Below are 21,646 nucleotides of genomic sequence, written 5' to 3' on the forward strand. Positions count from 1 at the left end.
GCGAATCATATGAACATGATGAAACTAGCTTGACGATATTCCCATGTGTCCTCGGGAGCGCTTTTCCTATTATAAGAGTTTGTTCCGGCTTGTCCTTTACTACAAAAGCATTGGGCCACCTTGCTGCACTTTATTTACTTTTGTTACTTGTTGCTCGTTACAATCTATCCCGTCACAAAACTATCTGTTACCACTTATTTCAGTACTTGCAGAGAATACCTTGCTGAAAACCGCTTATCATTTCCTTCTGCTCCTCGTTGGGTTCGACACTCTTACTTATCGAAAGGACTACGATAGATCCCCTATACTTGTGGGTCATCAATGGGTACTTGGTATGTCTTGACTTGCAATGGCGCCACAAGTGACTCATTGTCGGGAGCCAAATCTTGACTTGTCTTACGCGAACCTCCCCGGCAATGGCGCCGGAAATCCTTCTTGCTACCTCTTGAGCACTTTCTTGCATTGGTTTTCCCTTGAAGAGGAAAGGGTGATGTAGCAAAGTAGCGTAAGTATTTCCCTCAGTTTTTGAGAACCAAGGTATCAATCCATTAGGAGGCCGCGCACGAGTCCCTCGCACCTACAAAAACAAATAAATCCTCGCAACCAACGCGATAAGGGGTTGTCAATCCCTACACGGTCACTTACGAGGGTGAGATCTAATAAATATGATAGGATAATATTTTTGGTATTTTTACGATAAAGAGAAATAAAAGATGCAAAGTAAAATAAATGGCAAAGGAAATAACTAAGTATTGGAAGATTAATATGATGGAAGATAGACCCGGGGGCCATAGGTTTCACTAGTGGCTTCTCTCAAGAGCATAAGTATTTACGGTGGGTGAACAAATTACTGTTGAGCAATTGACATAATTGAGCATAGTTATGAGAATATCTAGGTATGATCATGTACATAGGCATCACGTCCGAGACAAGTAGACCGACTCCTGCCTGCATCTACTACTATTAATCCACACATCGACCGCTATCCAACATGAATCTAGAGTATTAAGTTCAAGAGAACAGAGTAACGCTTTAAGCAAGATGACATGATGTAGAGGGATAAACTCATGCAATATGATATAAACCCCATCTTGTTATCCTCGATAGCAACAATACAATACATCCCTTGCTGCCCCTATTGTCACTAGGAAAGGACACCGCAAGATTGAACCCAAAGCTAAGCACTTCTCCCATTGCAAAGAAAGATCAATCTAGTAGGCCAAACCAAATTGATAATTTGAAGAGACTTGCAAAGATAAGCAATCATACATAAAAGAATTCAGAGAAGATTCAAATGTTGTTCATAGATAAACTTGATCATAAACACACAATTCATCGGTCTCAACAAACACACCGCAAAAGAAGTACATCGAATAGATCTCCACAAGAGAGGGGGGGCTTTGTATTGAGATCCAAAAAGAGATAAGAAGCCATCTAGCTAATAACTATGGACCCGTAGGTCTGAAGTAAACTACTCACACTTCATCGGAGAGGCTATGGTGTTGATGTAGAAGCCCTCCGTGATTGATGCCCCCTCCGGCGGAGCTCCGGAAAAGGCCCCAAGATGGGATCTCGTGGATACAGAAAGTTACGGCGGTGGAATTAGGGTTTTGGCTCCGTATCTGGTAGTTTGGGGGTACGTAGGTATATATAGGAGGAAGGAGTACGTTGATGGAGCAACAAGGGGGCCACGAGGGTGGAGGGCGCGCCTGGGGGGTAGGCGCGCCCCTACCTCGTGCCTTCCTCGTTGATTGCTTGCCGTAGGGTCCAAGTCCTCTGGATCATGTTCTTTTCGAAAATCACGTTCCCGAAGGTTTCATTCCACCTAGACTCCGTTTGATATTCTTTTTTTGCGAAACCCTAAAATAGGCAAAAAAAAAATAGCAATTCTGGGCTGGGCCTCCAGTTAATAGGTTAGTCCCAAAAATAATATAAAAGTGTATAATAAAGCCCAATAATGTCCAAAACAGAATATAATATAGCATGGAACAATAAAAAATTATAGATACGTTGGAGACGTATCAGTATCATAATCACATGACTCAACTGTGAGTTAATCTTCCTGTTGATAGTGTCATTGACAGAGTTCTCAATCACTGCCACCAAGCTACAAAAGCTTCGTGATGAACTATAATATGCAAGGGATGAACAAGACAATTCCCGAGCTCTTCGCAATGCTAAAAGCAGTGGAGGTAGAAATCAAGAAGGAGCATCAAGTGTTGATGGTCAACGAGACCACCAGTTTCAAGAAAAAGGGCAAAGGGAAGAAGAAGGGGAACTTCAAGAAGAACGACAAACAAGTTGTTGCTCAGGAGAAGAAACCCAAATTTGGACCTAAGCCTGAGACTGAGTGCTTCTACTGCAAACAGACTGGTCACTGGAAGCGGAACTGCCCCAAGTATTTGGCGGATAAGAAGGATGGCAAGGTGAAAAAAGGCATGTGTGATATACATGTTATTGATGTGTACCTTACCAGAGCTCGCAGTAGCACCTGGGTATTTGATACTGGTTCTGTTGCTAATATTTGCAACTCGAAACAGGGACTACGGATCAAGCGAAGACTGGCTAAGGACGAGGTGATGATGCGCGTGGGAAATGGTTCCAAAGTCGATGTGATCGCCGTCGGCACGCTACCTCTACATCTACCTTTGGATTAGTTTTAGACCTACATAATTGTTATTTGGTGCCAGCGTTAAGCATGAACATTATATCTGGATCTTGTTTGATGTGAGACGGTTATTCATTTAAATCTGAGAATAATGGTTGTTCTATTTATATGAGTAATATCTTTTATGGTCATGCACCCTTAAAGAGTGGTCTATTTTTGTTGAATCTCGATAGTAGTGATACACATATTCATAATGTTGAAGCCAAAAGATGCAGAGTTGATAATGATAGTGCAACTTATTTGTGGCACTGCCGTTTGGGTCATATTGGTATAAAGCGCATGAAGAAACTCCATACTGATGGACTTTTGGAATCACTTGATTATGAATCACTTGGTACTTGCGAACCATGCCTTATGGGCAAGATGACTAAAATGCCATTCTCCAGAAATATGGAGCGAGCAACAAATTTGTTGGAAATCATACATACTGATGTATGTGGTCCGATGAATATTGAGCCTCGCAGCGGGTATCATTATTTTCTCACCTTCACAGATGATTTAAGCAGATATGGGTATATCTACTTAATGAAACATAAGTCTGAAACATTTGAAAAGTTCAAAGAATTTCAGAGTGAAGTGGAAAATCATCGTAACAAGAAAAAATAAAGTTTCTACGATCTGATCGTGGAGGAGAATATTTGAGTTATGAGTTTGGTCTACATTTGAAACAATGCGGAATAGTTTCGCAACTCACGCCACCCGGGACACCACAGCGTAATGGTGTGTCCAAACATCGTAATCGTACTTTACTAGGTATGGTGCGATCTATGATGTCTCTTACTGATTTACCGCTATCATTTTGGGGTTATGCTTTAGAGACGGCTGCATTCACGTTAAACAGGGCACCATCAAAATCCGTTGAGATGACACCTTATGAACTATGGTTTGGCAAGAAACCAAAGTTGTCGTTTCTTATAGTTTGGGGCTGCGATGCTTATGTGAAAAAGCTTCAACCTGATAAGCTCGAACCCAAATCGGAGAAATGTGTCTTCATAGGATACCCAAAGGAAATTGTTGGGTACAGCTTCTATCACAGATCCGAAGGCAAGACATTCGTTGCTAAGAATGGATCCTTTCTAGAGAAGGAGTTTCTCTCGAAAGAAGTGAGTGGGAGGAAAGTAGAACTTAATGAGGTAACTGTACCTGCTCCCTTATTGGAAAGTAGTTCATCACAGAAATCAGTTCCTGTGACACCTACACCAATTAGTGAGGAAGCTAATGATGATGATCATGAAACTTCAGATCAAGTTACTACCGAACCTCGTAGGTCAACCAGAGCAAGATCCGCACCAGAGTGGTACGGTAATCCTGTTCTAGATGTCATGTTACTTGACCATGATGAACCTACGAACTATGAGGAAGTGATGATGAGCCCAGATTCCACAAAATGGCTTGAGGCCATAAAATCTGAGATGGGATCCATGTATGAGAACAAAGTGTGGACTTTGGTTGACTTGCGCAATGATCGGCAGGCCATAAAAAATAAATGGATCTTCAAGAAGAAGATAGACGTTGATGGTAATGTTACTGTCTACAAAGCTCGACTTGTTGCGTAAGGTTTTCGACAAGTTCAAGGAGTTGACTACGATGAGACCTTCTCACCAGTAGCGATGCTTAAGTCCGTCCGAATCATGTTAGCTATTGCCGCATTTTATGATTATGAAATTTGGCAAATGGATGTAAAAACTGCATTCCTGAATGGATTTCTAGAAGAAGAGTTGTATATGATGCAACCTAAAGGTTTTATCGATCCAAAAGGTGCTAACAAAGTGTGGAAGCTCCAGCGATCCATTTATGGACTGGTGCAAGCCTCTCGGAGTTGGAATAAACGTTTTTATAGTGTGATCAAAGCATATGGTTTTATACAGACTTTTGGAGAAGCCTGTATTTACAAGAAAGTGAGTGGGAGCTCTGTAGCATTTCTAATATTATATGTGGATGACATATTGTTGATTGGAAATGATATAGAATTTATGGATAGCATAAAAGGATACTTGAATAAGAGTTTTTCAATGAAAGACCTTAGTGAAGCTGCTTATATATTGGGCATCAAGATCTACAGAGATAGATCAAGACACCTAATTGGATTTTCACAAAGCACATACCTTGATAAAGTTTTGAAGAAGTTCAAAATGGATCAAGCTAAGAAAGAGTTCTTGCCTGTGTTACAAGGTGTGAAGTTGAGTAAGACTCAATGCCCGACCACTGCAGAAGATAGAGAGAAAATGAAAAGTGTTCCCTATGCTTCAGCCATAGGCTCTATCATGTATGCAATGATGTGTACCAGACCTGATGTCTGCCTTGCTATTAGTCTAGCGGGGAGGTACCAAAGTAATCCAGGAGTAGATCACTGGACAATGGTCAAGAACATCTTGAAGTACCTGAAAAGGACCAAGGATATGTTTCTCGTTTATGGAGGTGACAAAGAGCTCATCGTAAATGGTTACGTTGATGCAAACTTTGACACTGATCCGGACGATTCTAAATCGCAAACCGGATACGTGTTTATATTGAACGGTGGAGCTGTTAGTTGGAGCAGTTCTAAATAGAGCATCGTGGTGGGATCTACATGTGAAGCGGAGTACATTGCTGCTTCGGAGGCAGCGAATGAAGGCGTCTGGATGAAGGAGTTCATATTCGATCTAGGTGTCATACCTAGTGCATCAGGTCCAATGAAAATCTTTTGTGACAATACTGGTGCAATTGCCTTGGCAAAGGAATCCAGATTTCACAAGAGAACCAAGCACATCAAGAGACACTCCAACTCCATCCCGGATCAAGTCCAGGTGGGAGACATAGAGATTTGGAAAATACATATGGATCTGAATGTTGCAGACCCGTTGACTAAGCCTCTTCCATGAGCAAAACATGATCAACACCAAGGCTCCATGGGTGTTAGAATCATTACTGTGTAATCTAGATTATTGACTCTAGGGAAAGTGGGAGACTGAAGGAAATATGCCCTAGAGGCAATAATAAAGTTATTATTTATTTCCTTATTTCATGATAAATGTTTATTATTCATGCTAGAATTGTATTAACCGGAAACATAATACATGTGTGAATACATAGACAAACATAGTGTCACTAGTATGCCTCTACTTGACTAGCTCATTGATCAAAGATGGTTAAGTTTCCTAAGCATAGACATGAGTTGTTATTTGATCAATGGGATCACATCATTAGGATATGTGATTGACTTGACCCATTCTGTTAGCTTAGCACTTGATCGTTTTTGTTTATTGTTATTGCTTTCTTCATGACTTATACATGTTCTTATGACTTTGAGATTATGCAACTCCCGAATACCGGAGGAACACTTTGTGTGCTACCAAATGTCACAACGTAACTGGGTGATTATAAAGGTGCTCTACAGGTGTCTCCGATGGTACTTGTTGAGTTGGCATAGATCAAGATTAGGATTTGTCACTCCGATTGTCGGAGAGGTATCTCTGGGCCCTCTCGGTAATGCACATCACTATAAGCCTTGCAAGCAATGCAACTAATGAGTTAGTTGCGGGATAGTGCATTACGAAACGAGTAAAGAGACTTTCCGGTAACGAAATTGAACTAGGTATTGGGATACTGACGATCGAATCTCGGGCAAGTAACATACCGATGACAAAGAGAACAATGTATAGTGTTATGTGGTTTGACCGACAAAGATCTTCGTAGAATATGTAGGAACCAATATGAGCATCCAGGTTCCGCTATTGGTTATTGACCGGAGACATGTCTCGGTCATGTCTACATAGTTCTCAAACCCGTAGGGTCTGCATGCTTAAAGTTTTGTGACGATCGGTTTTATGAGTTTATATGTTTTGATGTACCGAAGATAGTTCGGAGTCCCGGATATGATCACGGACATGATGAGAAGTCTCGAAATGGTCGAGACATGAAGATTGATATATTGGAAATCTACATTTGGACATCGGAAGAGTTCCAGGTAAAATCGGGATTTTACCGGAGTACCGGGGGGGTTACCGGAACCCCCCGGGGGCTAATGGGCCTTGTTGGGCCATAAGGGAAAGAGAGAGGGGCCGGCCTAGGGCAGGCAGCGCGCCTCCTCGGTCCGAATTGGACTAGGAGAAGGGGGGCGGCGCCCCCTTTCCTTCTCTTTCTCTCCCTTCCTTTCCCCCTCCTAGTAGGAGTAGGAAAGAGGGGAATCCTACTCCTACTAGGAGGAGGATTCCTCCTCCTGGCGCACCAACAAGGGCCGGCCGGCCTCCCCCTTGCTCCTTTATATACAGGGGCAGGGGCACCTCTAGACACACAAGTTGATCACAAAGATCTCTCCTAGCCGTGTGCGGTGCCCCCCCTCCATCATAATCCACCTCGGTCATACTGTAGCGGTGCTTAGGCGAAGCCCTGTCACGGTACCTTCATCAACATCGTCATCACACCGTTGTGCTGACGAAACTCTTCCCTGAGCTCTACTGGATCGTGAGTTTGTGGGACGTCACCGAGCTGAACATGTGCTAAACGCGGAGGTGCCGTACGTTCGGTACTAAGGATCAGTCGATCGTGAAAACGTACGACTACATCAACCGCGTTGTCATAACGCTTCCGCTTAACAGTCTACGAGGGTACGTGGACAACACTCTCCCCTCTTGTTGCTATGCATCACCATGATCCTGCGTGTGTGTGGGATTTTTTTTGAAATTACTACGTTACCCAACATGATCATCATTAAGCCATGCTCTTTTGCATTCAATAAACTAATGATTTATTATTGTTGACATTAAGATGCATATGTTAAATGATTATGTTGCCCATTCATGTTTATGTTGATATCATACTCATACACATTGTTCATGTTATTTTGTTATGACTCAACTCATCACCATTCAAGTTAAATCTGACATTAATTAAACTTGAACAAACCTGTTGGCCGATTCATGGTGTCGCCGAATCGAGCTCACCAATGCAGCCACACTTGCCTGGATGGGGAGGCCCTAATTCGGTCTATTGCCATGCCTCTCGCTGGTGCCTCCAACTAGGGAAGGTTATGTGTGTGCTCTACCCTAATCAGGTAGGCGGCCATAGCCTTATGCCCGAGTTGAATAGTATACCAATGTCCCCATTTGGGATGATTATGTTTAGTTTTGCCATGACGGTGGCAACCACTAAGGTGGGGATGTCACGAGTTGACATCGGGGCCACCCATGACATAGCCCAAAGGGGAGTTTGTCAAAGTGGCCGGGAGAGTGTCATGCAATAGATTGGTTTTGTTGGAACGTCGTTGGTCCACCCGGATGGGAGCATGGGGCCATGAGTTCCATAGTGTGGGTACAGTGTACTAACCTATGCCGAGTGTATAATCTATCGATAGTCACGTCCTCGGTCATGGACACAGTCCATAATAGGTCAAACTATGGGTAAATAGTAATAGTAACTTGAATTTTTGAATAAAAAGGTAGATCATCTTCTACCTCGTGCATTCAAAATGGGTGAAGCACCCGAATGACCAAAGTCATTTACATGAAAGTGATGTTAGCGCTACACAGTTCGTGCAGCAAGCCACCACTAGACCTGGGGAGAGGTACATCCGGCTCATTAACCCATGCAATCAGATGTTCTCGTTGATGTTCTCCTGGAGCGCGCACTGTCCAAAGCTTGATGAGCTCAGCAATCTCACTGTATGCATATCTCTCATTCCAAAAATCCCCATGGAAGACTTGTGTGTTTCTGGCATTCCAAAGGGCCACGACACAAGCTGCAAAGTAGATGTGCCATAGCTTTCCAAATCTAGCCGATGGCTGCTCGGAGAGAAGGAAGTCTTGGGCAGTTGGAGAAGCGGTGGCTAGTTCACATAGGCCCAATTTGGTCCAAATAGCTCTAGCAAGCTTGCACCTAAGTAGAATGTGATTCATATTCTTTATAGCTAGGCATATGTCACATCCATTGCGAGTCACAATTTTGGTCCAATGTTTCTTCAACATGTTATCCCTCATATTGTGTTTGTCCCTCAAAGCAAGCTAGAGAAAAATTCGGTGTTTATGTGGAATGATCCTATCCCAAATAATTGGTGTGATCATATAGGTTCTTCCTCTGAATGTGAGAATCTTGTAGAAGTATGCAATAGTGAGTTGTTTATCGTCTGTGAGAGGCATTCTGGCGTCAGGTACATCTACCCGTGGATGAACAGTGGCCAATATTTCATTAAGTGCCTCCACCTCTTGTGTCTCCTGAGGGTTAGGTTTGGATGCAGCTGAAGATCCCAGTGGCCCTCACAAAACTGGGATTCCACTATGCAGAATTCAGACATGGAGAAAGTGAACAGCGTTGGGAAGGTAAACTTAAGGTGGCCACGGTTAAGCCAAATGTCATACCAGAAGGAAACCATAGATCCATCATCAAGCATGCATCTAATAGCCTCCATAACCAGCTGTAAAGAGGACTTTAAGCCACGCCAAATGGCAGTATCTTGGCTATGGTCATACCAACAGAGCTCCTTTTGGCAGTACTTGGCAGCAAACCATTTGTAGCACGGGACCTCAGTGTTGTTTAAGATCTTAACCATGAATCTGCATATCATTGCCATGTTGTGTGCCTGAAGATCTCGTACCCCCCCCCCAAGTATTATGGGCAACATGACCTGCTCCCATGCCACAAGACATTGGACTCCCTTAGCATTATTCTTTTCTTGCCACAAAACGCCTCTTAAAATCTGTTCTAGCTTCTGGATGGACTGCTGGGGCCATAAGAAATAGCCCATGAAATAGTTGAGGAATGCTGCAAGCATAATAACATGAATAATAAACAACCCCGATTCCATGAGGAAAGAAGTTGGTTGATCTTTATGTGGTCATGCGATGATCACGGATAAAGGTCGAGCTCTTCGTGAATATGTGATGATCACGATGGTGTCATTGATACCGATGCTGTTAATCATGAGGTGATATGTGATGATCACAACGGTAAGATTGATACCTATGGTGGTTATGAGATAACCTTCGAGATGAGTAAGTTGGTCCATGAGACCTAAAACGCCGACTCCCCTGCATGCTAGTTCTAGTATCATCATGTTCATATCATGATTAACATGTACATGCCATGTTCACTTTCATGTTGTTCTAGTAGTATCATGTTCATCATCAATAATTAACATGTAATTGCCATGCTATGATTTGTCTTGATTGTATTTGGTTGCTGTGAGCTTGCGAGTACATTCAAGGTACTCACCTAACGTGTCATGCTAGATTGCAGGTGATGCCGTGATTGATTGTTTGACGAGGATCCCAAGTCTGTGAGCTAGGACGTGTCCCAGTCAAAGTCTGTGCGGAGTGGAGTCCATCACCGTTGTCGTTGTTCCGCTGCTATATGTTATTCCGCTGCTGCGAGTTATTCCGCTGCTAGCATAGAGCTACCTTAGAAGGCGTAGTGTCGCCGTGCCGATGTAAACCTTTGTAATATCCGAACCCTTGTACCCATATTATTTGTAGTAAGAGTTATTCTGTTTTATGCCAAGCAGTGCCGTACTCCAGAAGACTTAATCTCTGGGCTGGAATACAGGATGTTCCTGTTCTTCTGAGCCGAGGTACCACACTTCTCAAGCAAAAGCTTTTGCATCAACATCAGGCTTGATTACATCTCCCACCATACCCGCAATCTTTTTCGCCCATGGCGGTTATCAGAGGTTGAAAGGTAGATTAATATCTCGCACCCAGAATCGCATCCTCCCAAACTTCCAATCCGACGGTCATGACTGGACATCGAACAATTTCAAAACCGGACAAGTCAAAAGTAACGAGCAAAGAGTCGGTGCAACGTAACCTTCCGGATTAAGGCCCTGTTTGGTTCCAAATAAGTCACCAACTTATAAGTCCAAAAGTGAAAAAAGTGACTTATTTTCCCAAACAGCCCCAACTTATAAGTCATAAGTTGCTCCACCCCAACTTAAAACTTATAAGTCACCTCTTTTGTGTGGGACCCACCACCTTTTCTCCTTCAGGTCCACACTGGATTCCCACCCGTGACCCATCCCGAGCTCGATCCCACCGCGCACCCAAACCCTCACCGCCGCCGCCCTCCATCGCAAGCTCTCCCCCGCTGCAATCCTTCTGATCCAGCACGCCTCCTTCGAGATCAAGTACGCCGCTCGCCTCCTCCGCTCGCCGCCGGGTCTCCACCATGGCCGGCAGGAACTCGAGGTTGCAGCTCAACCTTTTCGAAGATTCCCAAGGCGCCGACGAGGAAGATGACTTCTTTGGTGACGGCTCCCAGGTCGGCAACTACTCCCCACCGATTCGTGCGCGTGCTGCTCCGTTTAGTGCTCCGGCGGCTGGAGGCTTCTCTCCGCGCGTGGGTGCCCTGGGCGCGGCGACTGGAGGCCTGGGTGCTTTGAGCGTGGCGGTTGACAGCCTCCCTCCGCGCGTGGGTGCTCCGAGTACACCACAGGCCCCGACTTTCGTCGATCCGCCCGCGCCGGGGGGACTGGACCTGAACTTCGAGGCGGCGGCGTTTCCTGGCCTGGTGGAGTACCAGCATGTTCTGCAGTCCCAGGAGGCCCCTCCCCGTCAACGCAGCAGCAAGCATGTGGTGGCCATGACTGGACGCGGTTGAGGTGCGGGCCGAGGCGCAGGTGGCCGAGGAACCTCATCCAGTGCCGGCATGCCTCCTCGTCCAGCGAGGTCAGGGGCTGGTCGCGGTGGTGGTGGTGTCAAGCGCGGCAGGTCCCTGACCAATGCCGCAAGTGCTCAAACTGAAGGCCACATTGACCTGGACGAGGAGGAGGAAGGCTTCTATTGGACCAGCTCCAACATGCTCCAGAACTCCGACGAGGAGGAAGACGACTCTAATGAGGTAATATTTGCAGTGTTCATGTGTTTCACAATTGCAATGTATCACATAGTATCGTTTTGTAATCGATTTGCAATGCATGACAGCGTGGCTTTGATACTGCTAAATGGAATGAACAAAGGCTAGAACTCTATTTAAAATTAGTCATTCGCGAGATTAGTAATGGGAACCGCCCAAACAATCAAATGGCTCCTGTTGGGTGGAAGAACATATGCAGAGATTTTCGTAGATCTTGTGGACAGAAATATAATGTGAAGGCTATGAAGAATAGGTATACCCAAGCAAAGGTCTTGGCAACTTTCTGGAAAGAGGTGCAGGTGAAGTCCAGTGGACTAGGCCGAGGTCCAAATGGTGAAATCCTGGCAAGCGAGTCATGGTGGCAAGCTAATACCAAGGGGAGAACCGAGTGCTACAGAGTATTCAAGGATCGAGTGCCCCCCTATCTAGATGATTTGATGCAGATCTTCGATAATGTGACAGTGGATGGAGCATCTGCATTTTGTCCAGGATTTGATGAGGAAGACAACCAGCCGCACAATGGTGTTGCAGCAGATCTTTATGATCTCACTGGAGAAGGCGACACATGCAGTCCCATGGGCAGTGCCAACAAGAGGGCTAGTAGTAGCAGCAAGAGGGCCACCAGCATTGCAACAACAGGAGAGAGCCCTTCCAAGAGAACCAAGAGTCCTATGGTTAAAGCTCTTAGGGGGCTGGTGAATGAAATCAAGATTGACAGGGAGGAAGGGAAGAAAAAGGAGGACAATTATGCCAAGAGGGAGGAGGCTCGGTCCAGGGCAATTGTAAATGCACAAGCACAGATCATGGTGCAAAAACGCCAAGCAATTCAAGAAGAGATGGATCAGTGTGTAGCTCTTGCTAAAGAGTGTGGTGTAGCTGAAGCATCCGTGGAAATGTGGGTGGCTTCGGAGTTGTTCATGGATGCTAACAAGAGGGCCTTTTTCAGAGCTATGCAGACTATTGAAGCAAGGCTTGCGTGGATCCAAATGCACTGCCAGCAGAGAGGAATTGTGACCAAGAAGTAAACTGTAGCAGTGTGATGCTAGTAGTAATCATGTTATGCCGTGTTATGTGAACTTGAATCATGTTATGTCGTGTTATGTGAACTTGAATCATGTTATGTCGTGTTATGTGAACTTGAATCATGTTATGTTGTGTTATGTGAACTGCAATTTGAACTTTGATTGGTCATGTGTTATATTTCTGTTGACCGGAGTAATAATTTGTGAGGCATATGATCCATCATATTCTGTTACTTGTTGGTACTAAATTGATCCTCTACCCTTTTTTGTAGCAATGGATGGTTGCCACCATGGATCAGTGGGCAGAGGAGGACGAACATAATATTCAGCGCTGAACAAATCATTGGTACGTACCACCTTGAGAACATGGCAAATAAAAATATGTACCGCCAACCTAAAGAAACTGGATATGAGTGGGTGATGAGGACATTACATCATAAGACACAATGTTTCAACATGTTTAGAATGGATAGAGAGGTGTTTGATAGCCTGCACAATGTGCTAGTAGAGTCATATGGATTGAAGTCTACTAGGAAGATGACATCTGTGGAATCTTTAGCCATGTTCTTATGGAAGGTTGGTGCTCCCCAATCTATATGGCAGACTGAAAATCGTTTTGTTCGATCAATGGAGACACTTCATAGGAAGTTTGATAAAGTCTTGGAATGTTTGGTTAAGTTGGCAGGAGACATAATTCGCCCACTAGATCCACAGTTTAGGACACCTCACCCAAGAGTCCAAAATCCAATGTTTGCTCCGTTCTTCGACAATTGCATTGGAGCCATTGATGGAACGCATATAGAGGTGGTTGTGCCAAAGACAGGCCTCATCACACACATGAACCGAAAATCAACTACTACTCAGAATGTGCTAGCAATATGTGATTTTGACTTGAGATTCACCTTCATCGTTACTGGGTGGCCTGGGTCGGTTCATGACATGAGGGTGTTCAAGGTAGCACTAGACAAATTTGGCACCACTTCCCACATCCTCCCTGAGGTACATTTAGATTACAGTACACATTTCTTTGATCAGCCCGATGATTGATACTATTCTAACAGTTTAACATTGTAGGGAAGTTTTATGTGGTGGACTCGGGATTCTCTAACCAACCTGGTTATCTTGCACCGTACAAAGGAACGAAGTACCATTTTTAAGAGTACAATCAAGGTCCACCGCCAAGAGGTAAAAAACAAACATTTAATCATAGACATTCCCAAATTCGCAATGCAAAAGAGAGATGCTTTGGAGTACTGAAGAACAAGTTTAGGATTTTGTTGCACATGCCCTCTTATCCACCACCAAAGCAAAGTAAAATTATTTCAGCATGCATGGCTTTACACAATTTCATTAGAGAGAGTAAATTGGAGGATAGAGATTTTGGAGAGTGTGATGATGATGAGGAGTTCATTCCAATGGTGGATGAGCTTAGTTGCCTACGACGCCGACGCCAACGACGAAGCCGTGCAACTCAATCACAGGGGCAAAACTCGCATGATGATTATAACATGAACGTTTTTCGTAATTGGATAGCGGAAGGACTGCATAGTAGGCGGTAATTGGTATTTGTTCTAGTACCGAACAATGTAATTTGTATTTGTTAGTGATGACTTGTATCGATACTTGTATGGATATATGTATGCATATTTGAAATGGATTTGTAAAATGAGGTGTGGTTATTACAGTGGCAAAAGGCATGAACAATGCATGCCTTGGAATGTTATGGATCTGAATGCATGCACTCAATTTTTTTTGATATGGATCTGAATGCATGTTCTAGATATTGTGCTCTTGGAATGTTATGTATTTGTGCATACCAATTATCAAGTTTATGTTGCCTTTCATACTACTCGTATGAGATAGCTACAGATAATCTTATTGATCTATTCTGCTGTTTGGTATACATGAATTATTGCTTTTATGCATGAATTATTGATCTATTTTACACATGCATTATTTTAAGGTGTGGTTAGGTGACTTATAAGTCAGGTGACAACCAAACAGTCGGGTGACTTATTGGAACCAAACATGCTCTAATTTGGAGCGGCATGTGCCGGTGAAAGTACGATTATTTTGGAGTAACATTTTACAAATTTCATGTTGTCCCCTGAAATGTACTCCAATTTTCCACTTTGCATTTATTTTTCCTGAAGAATTAATCCTGAGCGTCCATCCACGACCCAACGGCGCTACCGGCCAACAGTAGGACGCATGATACGAGTCCTTGTTCTCCCATCCTCTTCGGCTTTCTTCCTCCTCTCTCGCCTCTTTCTTTGTCCCGGATCCTTCCTTCGTTCTGCCAATTTCAGAAAAAATTGGCAGCTTGGGCAAACAATTGCTAGTGTGCTCAACCTTGAGGATCAGTAGCGGGGACAGGAGATGATCACGCGAGCAAAGCTGGTGGAACAGCTGCGGGAGCACCAGATCCGGTCGGCGCAGTCGTACTCCGCGGCCCTCGCCGTCTTCTCCCCCAACCCCCACATCGCCTCCAGGTCCGGCCCCCCTCTTCTTGATTTCTTGTTTATGCTAGCATCTGCTGCGACGCTCTTCAAAATTCATGCGGTTTGGTTTCAACTGAATGGCCCTTTTGGGTGCATCGTCGATTGAACATGAGGACTGGTCGGATTCGCGCGGTATAGATTGCAGCTCATGTTGTGTGCTTTTGTTCCCTTGATTATATGGATCTTCGCTGATCTGTATAGCTCGTGGTTGCATTTTATTTCTTGGTTAGTTCTTGCTAGTGATGACAGGGAGGGATTTTAATTACCTTTATTATTTGGGAATTGTGTGATATGGTTATGAGCAGATATTAATTGAGTGGGAAAAGCATAATCTTTTCTGCTAATTGGAGGTAAAAGCGTTCAGTTGGAGGCATAATAGCACATCAAGACAATTGCAAAGCTACTATGCTTAATTAGCATTTGGACAGAACTTGTGAATTGCTTGGATTGCTTTTGAAGCAAAGCTCTCCCAAAGATGGAGTATTTACAGCAACACTGTTGAATAAGAACTTTCTGTAGGGTTTACACTGTTTGTTGGTTTTCTGTTGCTGAGCCAATAATGCTGCAATGGACGGATAAAAGGAAGAATAAGCTGAGTGCCTTCGCTATCATAACTACAACCTCGGTACGGAAATACTTGTCGGAGAAATGGAGAAAAATGGATGTATCTAGAACTAAAATACGTCTAGATACATCAATTTCTTCAACAAGTATTTCCGGACGGAGGGATTATATGAGTAAAACTTGGCACCGCCTGCATCAAACACACCTGCCCTACGTCAAGGTTTGGTCTAAAACACTAGTTGTTCTCACTTGGCTGCTAACCATCCTTGAACCTAGAGACTGGCCTGGCCCTAAATCGATGGTCAAGCCAAGCAAAAGTCGCTTTACCGTGGGCTAGGCCATGCTAAGTTTTCTCAAGTCTAACTTGCACCACTTACACACTTAGATGCATCATGCATAGATTTTGAAATGCGCTTAGTATGTTGGAATGCTGCATTGCTTAGCACTGCTTGCCTGTCTTTTGCTTGAAGTGTACAGAGAGTGTGTAAGAGGATATGACTGCGTCAAGTAACATGTTGCAGTTCATACAGACCGCCAGCGTACACCATCTCAGGTTATGGCCTGTTGTCTTTGCTACTTAGGGCTACTGAACTGTGGAATGGCTGCAACACCACATTCTCTAAAAGTAGAAAACCCTCTGCTACTATGACAAGAGCAAAGATAAATGAGCAACTAATGCTTTGGAGCGCCATGGACCAGGACGCCTAATAGCATGGGTGTGCAATGTCCAAAGATTTGGGCTCCTACCTTTCTTTAGGACTCACTTATGCCACTGTTCTCTATCTCATCTGTTTATTCCTTTATTCCTTTCTTACATTGTCTTTACTTTAGTACCTTGCTTGCGTTCTCCACTTCTCTGCATGTAATTTCGTTTTTTCCTGGCCGCCTTTTTGCTTTTGTAAATCTGACTTCTCATATTTTGGACCGGCAGGTCCTTTCTCTACCTTATTTTTGAAGCATGTTTGATTACATTACATGTTACACGGCATGGGAGCAACTTGGTGTCTACATGGCATTTCACATAGTCCCCTATCCCAGGCCTAGATGACAGCCACATTACTTTTCCATTACTGCCTAATTGATGGATGGATTAAAATGGTACACATCACATAGTGCATACTTAGTGGTCGCTTGACCTAAGCAGGAATGTGATACAGATTTAGGGACATTTAATCCAATTCTTTCCACGCAGGACATAACAGCACCTTTTGTACTGTTTGATAACCAGAAATACTGGTCCTGAATTGGGGGTTTCATTTAGAAGGGTCATAAGTCATAACTCATAGAGTGAAAGGCTCATAACTAGGGTTTAATCTGGAGAAGCCATTTCTTTCCTTGCCTATCCTTTGAAAGAAATTCAAATAGTGAACTTGAAATTGGCGTTAGAAGGAACTTGTAGTACTCCTATTAGAAGGAAGAGGACATGTCTATTCCTATTGCCTGTGATAGTATGTTTTGTTTGGCAGAATGAGACTTTGCTGGTGGCCCTCTCACTCCTGTTTCATAATCGCATATCTGTAGAAATAGTGGTCCTTTCTATGTAAGAAGTTGCCATGAGTTAATGTTGCTGGCAAGGGTGGGTAGTTGGTAATTGGCATGACTAGCAAAGCTAGTTCTGAGCATAACGCAAGTTAGCCAGCAATCTAGCTGGGCATAAACGGCCATGGCGCCATGTAAAGTCAGCTAGGTTAAATACTGCAAGAATGTGAGTCCCATGATCAGTCTGAACCCTGTGAGGAAAGTGTACTTTCTAGAATAACAGATAATTACAGCTCAAGAGAATAAGCATGTTTTGTTCTGTTAGCATGAAATAGCCTCTTGGAGAAATGTAGGGCAAGGCTGCGTACTATAGACCCAAAGCAGTCGGACCCTTCCCCGGACCCTGCACAAGCGGGAGCTACATGCACCGGGCTGCCTGTTCTGTTAGCATGAAAGAAGCCTCTAGTAAAGAAAAAAGAGGGTTAATGGTCTTATGTTTATTTCTTCTCAGTTCTGTTCTATATTTCACTAAGTTTTGACATGGTCTATTTAAATGAGTAAACCACGCTGTATAAAAAGCTCAATGCAAATTTGATGACTTGACAATTGTTCAATATGGCCTTACAAAACATGATACAAGACTATGTACATAGAGGGTAGCGACTCAGAAGTCATTACAAATCTTATGCTTGGAATATTGCTGCTTTCATGCATGTCTTTCAATAGAAAATTGTAGGATTCGACTATTTTTAACTTTACACCCCTCAGGAACAATTGGCCCAAATTAGGAACACTATTTTAGAACAAGTAATTTCAATCAGTCTGCATTTGATGAAATTTTCTTATTCTTAGCATCAGAGTATAAATGTTTTTGCTTTCGTTGCGAGTAACTTCAATGCACATTTTATGAATATATGTTTCATATCTACTCGAATGGGAAGCACTAACCTTCCGGTTCCAGTGGTTCACCAAAGCTAAAACTAAAACTTGAATTTGGAGCATGTCCAAACAAAATACTGTACTGGTCTGCATGTAAAATTGGATTGACAAATGGTCGTTGCCACAAGCATCTCATAAAGTACATTAAGTCACAAGCATCCCATAAAGTACATCAAGTTTGAAGTTCAAAATCTGGACAGATTCATGACACACCATACTTAGTCGATACTTTGCGGTGTCACCTATTTCTGGAGTGAAAACATATTTGGTACTTAGTTTTATCTAATCGATGCCTATCACTCAATAAACCATTTTAAATTTCTGTCTGCAATATTTGTGGCATTTTCACACATGGATCTTTCACTGCCTATGCATTGTATTAAGGCTCATAACATTTTCAAAGTTAGTGGTGTTGCTAATATATGTTGTGCTAGGTATAGTCATCTCATTTGGTGCACCGCATTATTCACATACTTATAATTCCATTCCGGTTGTCATTCTGGTTGAGTGTTTGGCATGATGGAACGTTTTGGTACTGGAGCGTTCCAGGATTCCGTTCTGGTTTTCAAAATTTTGTATGGATATACTTTTTTATATACACACATGAGGAACACATACTGTAAAGAACAATGAAAAAAACTATGGGCAGAAGGGATAAATGGTTGGCTGGTGCACTGCCCTTCGCATCAAACTAGTGTGCATGCCGTCCCTTGCAAGAGCAAGAGGTCTCTATAGGCCCATATTTGCAAAGGATTACAGGCCCAATATTCCCTGCCCTTTTCTAGCAATTATTACAACATGGAATCTCCCAGGTGATAGTAAGAATCAGTGTGGCTGATGCCTTTATAAAGAAACGTCAGCAGAGCTGTCTGTATGGATCGGTACCAGTACAGCCAGCCAGAATGGCTAGAATTTCGTCTGGTACGGGATGTAGGCTTCTGCATACTGTTTTGGTCATGAACGATCTGGCGATTTCAGCTGGGACTGAATGGAACTAATAAGTTTGATTATTAGTCCATGGGGTTTGCATTCAAATTAATCATGTAATGTTAGAGGAAACAAAGAATCATGTAATTATTCAGAATAAGCTTCTTTTGTTGATAATTGATAATAATTGCATTTGGATTAATCGCCAAAACGGAGGAGTTCCATATCCCTTATCTCCTAGAATGAACATTGAACAGTATCAGATTAAACCAAAATTGTAATGATATCTGAACTTAGCTCATGGTAGGATGAAGGAAAGAGAAGTTGAATTCAAAGTAGTGCAGTTTCATGTAATGAGCCTGGGGATATGCAATTTGCAAACCCTGGCTGATTTCGAAGTACACACTAGCATGCAGAGTGTTTAGCTGATGCAAATGTGCTCTATGTATCTGCAAAATTTAAATGCTACTCCCTCCATTCACAAATACAAGATGTTTTGGATATTTTAATATGGACTGCATACGGACTGAAATGAGTGAACCACCACACTAAAACGTGTCTATATACATCTTATTCAGAAAAAAAGGTAGAACGTCTTATATTTGTGAACGGAGGGAGTAGCTATCAAGTTTGAACTAGCCTAAAGGAAGTAGTATTGTCAATGCAATGTGCTCTAGGTATTTTCAGTTCTGAAATATAAGCTGATCTCATTTTGGTTATTAAAAATCGATCATTATGGTTATCCTGTTTATGCTCTAGTTAAAGACCACCCTAGTTGCTTATTGCCATTTGATTCAGTTTTACTTAATCCCGTGTTCTTTCCTCTTTCAGGCGGGACCTGAGGGTGGCTCTCCTCTATGCCTTTTTGTTCTGTTTTCTCATGGTGTCGTGCTATGCCGCGCTTTACCTGAAATGGTTCAAGCTCTCGTCCCTATTTGTAATCCTCGGAATCCTTCTCCCAGTAAGTCTCAAAATCTCTAGGCATAGAAGGCTCAGAAGGAAAAGAGAGCGAAGATTGTTGTTGCCCTTGTCCATGTGAATATCTTTCCGATACCCTGTAACACTTTAGTGAAGTGGCTCAACTACAAAGAGGAAAAAATCCTGGGTTTACTCAATTCTCCGGCTCAACCTATGCCCTTGAATGATGTTGTATCTATTACCTGTTTTCCCTTTTTGTCCATGCATGCACATACATCGCTTGTCTCAGCTTTCGCCTTCTTTTCAAACTTGTGTCAATCGCAAGGTAATGCCGTCTTTAGAAACTCATGAAAGCGGATCTCTTCAGATCCTGGTGCATTTTGGTTGTGGATGCAATCATGTGAAATATCTGGTCAATTGTCGCATCAGTCGGTCCAGTGTGCCAAGCGAGCCGCTTTAGCGTTATTTAGCGTACCAGGTGTGAATATAATCTTTCATCTCAGGCTTCCAGCTTCTCTGTCGCAGTTCACCTAGATTTATTTATTTTTCCTGTGTTTCTATTGTCGGCAGATCGTCCCACTGCACAGCGTTGCTGTTTCAAATTCTCTATCCTGTCACGCACACTGTTTTAAGTATGTCCTGCCTGCCGCCTGGGTTTCTTGAGCTCGCCATGCCTGGTAAATGCATCTCACCAGGATAACTAGTCCTAGGCGGAGCAGAAACAGTGCGGTTCAGGCGCACCGCTGCTGCTTATATAGACTAGTTTAAAATCTTGAGGCGCCTGGCATCTGATCTTTTCGGTCCAGTTTATCCATGCTACAGTAGAGAAGCAGTAACAATGTAACCCGGTGCAATCTGACAACGGGATCTTGTGCGTTATCGCGACAACGTCTGTCATGGACAGGTCAGGCAAGGGCTTAGGGTTAGGGGTGCAAGCGGCGTCCCGCCTTTTCCTGTGAAACCTTTGAGCCTCCGTTCGGAAATAACTAGCGTGGTTTTAGTTCAAAATTTCGAACAGACTGGGTAGCTCATAATTTGCTCATCACATGTCTAAAATTAATGCTCTATTTGTGCTATAGTATAGTTGGGCTGCTGCCATGTATGCGTCATCTGCATCAGTTGCCATTCCGCCGACGCCGCGCCCCCTCCCGTCGTTGCTTCGCCTGATCTACCACGCTCCCCGGCGTCGGCCATCGCTGCCTCTAGCGTCCCGCTCTCGGCTGGTCGGGCCACTTGGAATCTGGAGGTCTGTCGCCGGCGTAGGGTTTCTTTTCCATACGGTCAAGGCGCGGCCGCGGAACACCTGACAAATCCCGCGCGAGCCGCGGCGCCGGAGGGCGCGTGATGATCTTTCCACCCGCGTGGCCGCGTCGCCCAGCACTTGCCGGCCCACCGCTCCGTTAGACGTCCATAGCCTGGGTGCTGTGGCCGCGCCTGTACGTGGTGCTCCAGAGGTGCGCTATGCCCGCCAAGCTGCAACCACCATGCATCGGCCATGTTGCCGAAATCTACTCAGCCCTCCTCCATTATGGCCACATTCCTGTGGTGTGCACGTTTGCACGCCACAAGTGGACGGGTTTGTCGTCTACCACGCCGCGGGACGGAATCATCGTCCAGTATCCATCTCGCACGGACCGCCGGGCCGGAGTTCATCATGGCAGCTTCAGACCGGACGGCGGCAAATATCCGTGCCACTCGAAATTCCATCACATGCCCGCACAACCTCGAGTGCTTCCGTATTTTGACTGCCTGCTGCTTCATGTGCGTGCGTGCGTGCACTCGACCGTCAAGTAGAGCCTATCCCTATC

The 21,646-nt window shown here is 43.9% G+C and overlaps 1 protein-coding gene across 1 annotated transcript; it reads left to right on the forward strand.

Moving 5' to 3' along the window:
• The first annotated feature begins 14,738 nt into the window (after nucleotides 1-14,738).
• Nucleotides 14,739-20,048, forward strand: LOC123081788 (uncharacterized). The gene is made up of 2 exons (XM_044504317.1): nucleotides 14,739-15,002; nucleotides 19,752-20,048. The coding sequence occupies exons 1-2, from the start codon at nucleotides 14,890-14,892 to the stop codon at nucleotides 19,957-19,959; spliced, it is 321 nt and encodes a 106-aa protein (XP_044360252.1). The 5' UTR covers nucleotides 14,739-14,889; the 3' UTR covers nucleotides 19,960-20,048.
• Nucleotides 20,049-21,646: the final 1,598 nt, after the last annotated feature.

This window comes from Triticum aestivum, chromosome 4A, assembly GCF_018294505.1.
Source record: "Triticum aestivum cultivar Chinese Spring chromosome 4A, IWGSC CS RefSeq v2.1, whole genome shotgun sequence".
Classification (NCBI taxonomy): Eukaryota; Viridiplantae; Streptophyta; class Magnoliopsida; order Poales; family Poaceae; genus Triticum; species Triticum aestivum.

Coding starts and splice junctions, on each gene's coding strand:
- LOC123081788 (XM_044504317.1), top strand. CDS start 14,890: ATGATCACGCGAGCAAAGCTGGTGGAACAGCTGCGGGAGCACCAGATC. Junction 15,003..19,751: donor AACCCCCACATCGCCTCCAG/GTCCGGCCCCCC, acceptor TTCCTCTTTCAG/GCGGGACCTGAGGGTGGCTC.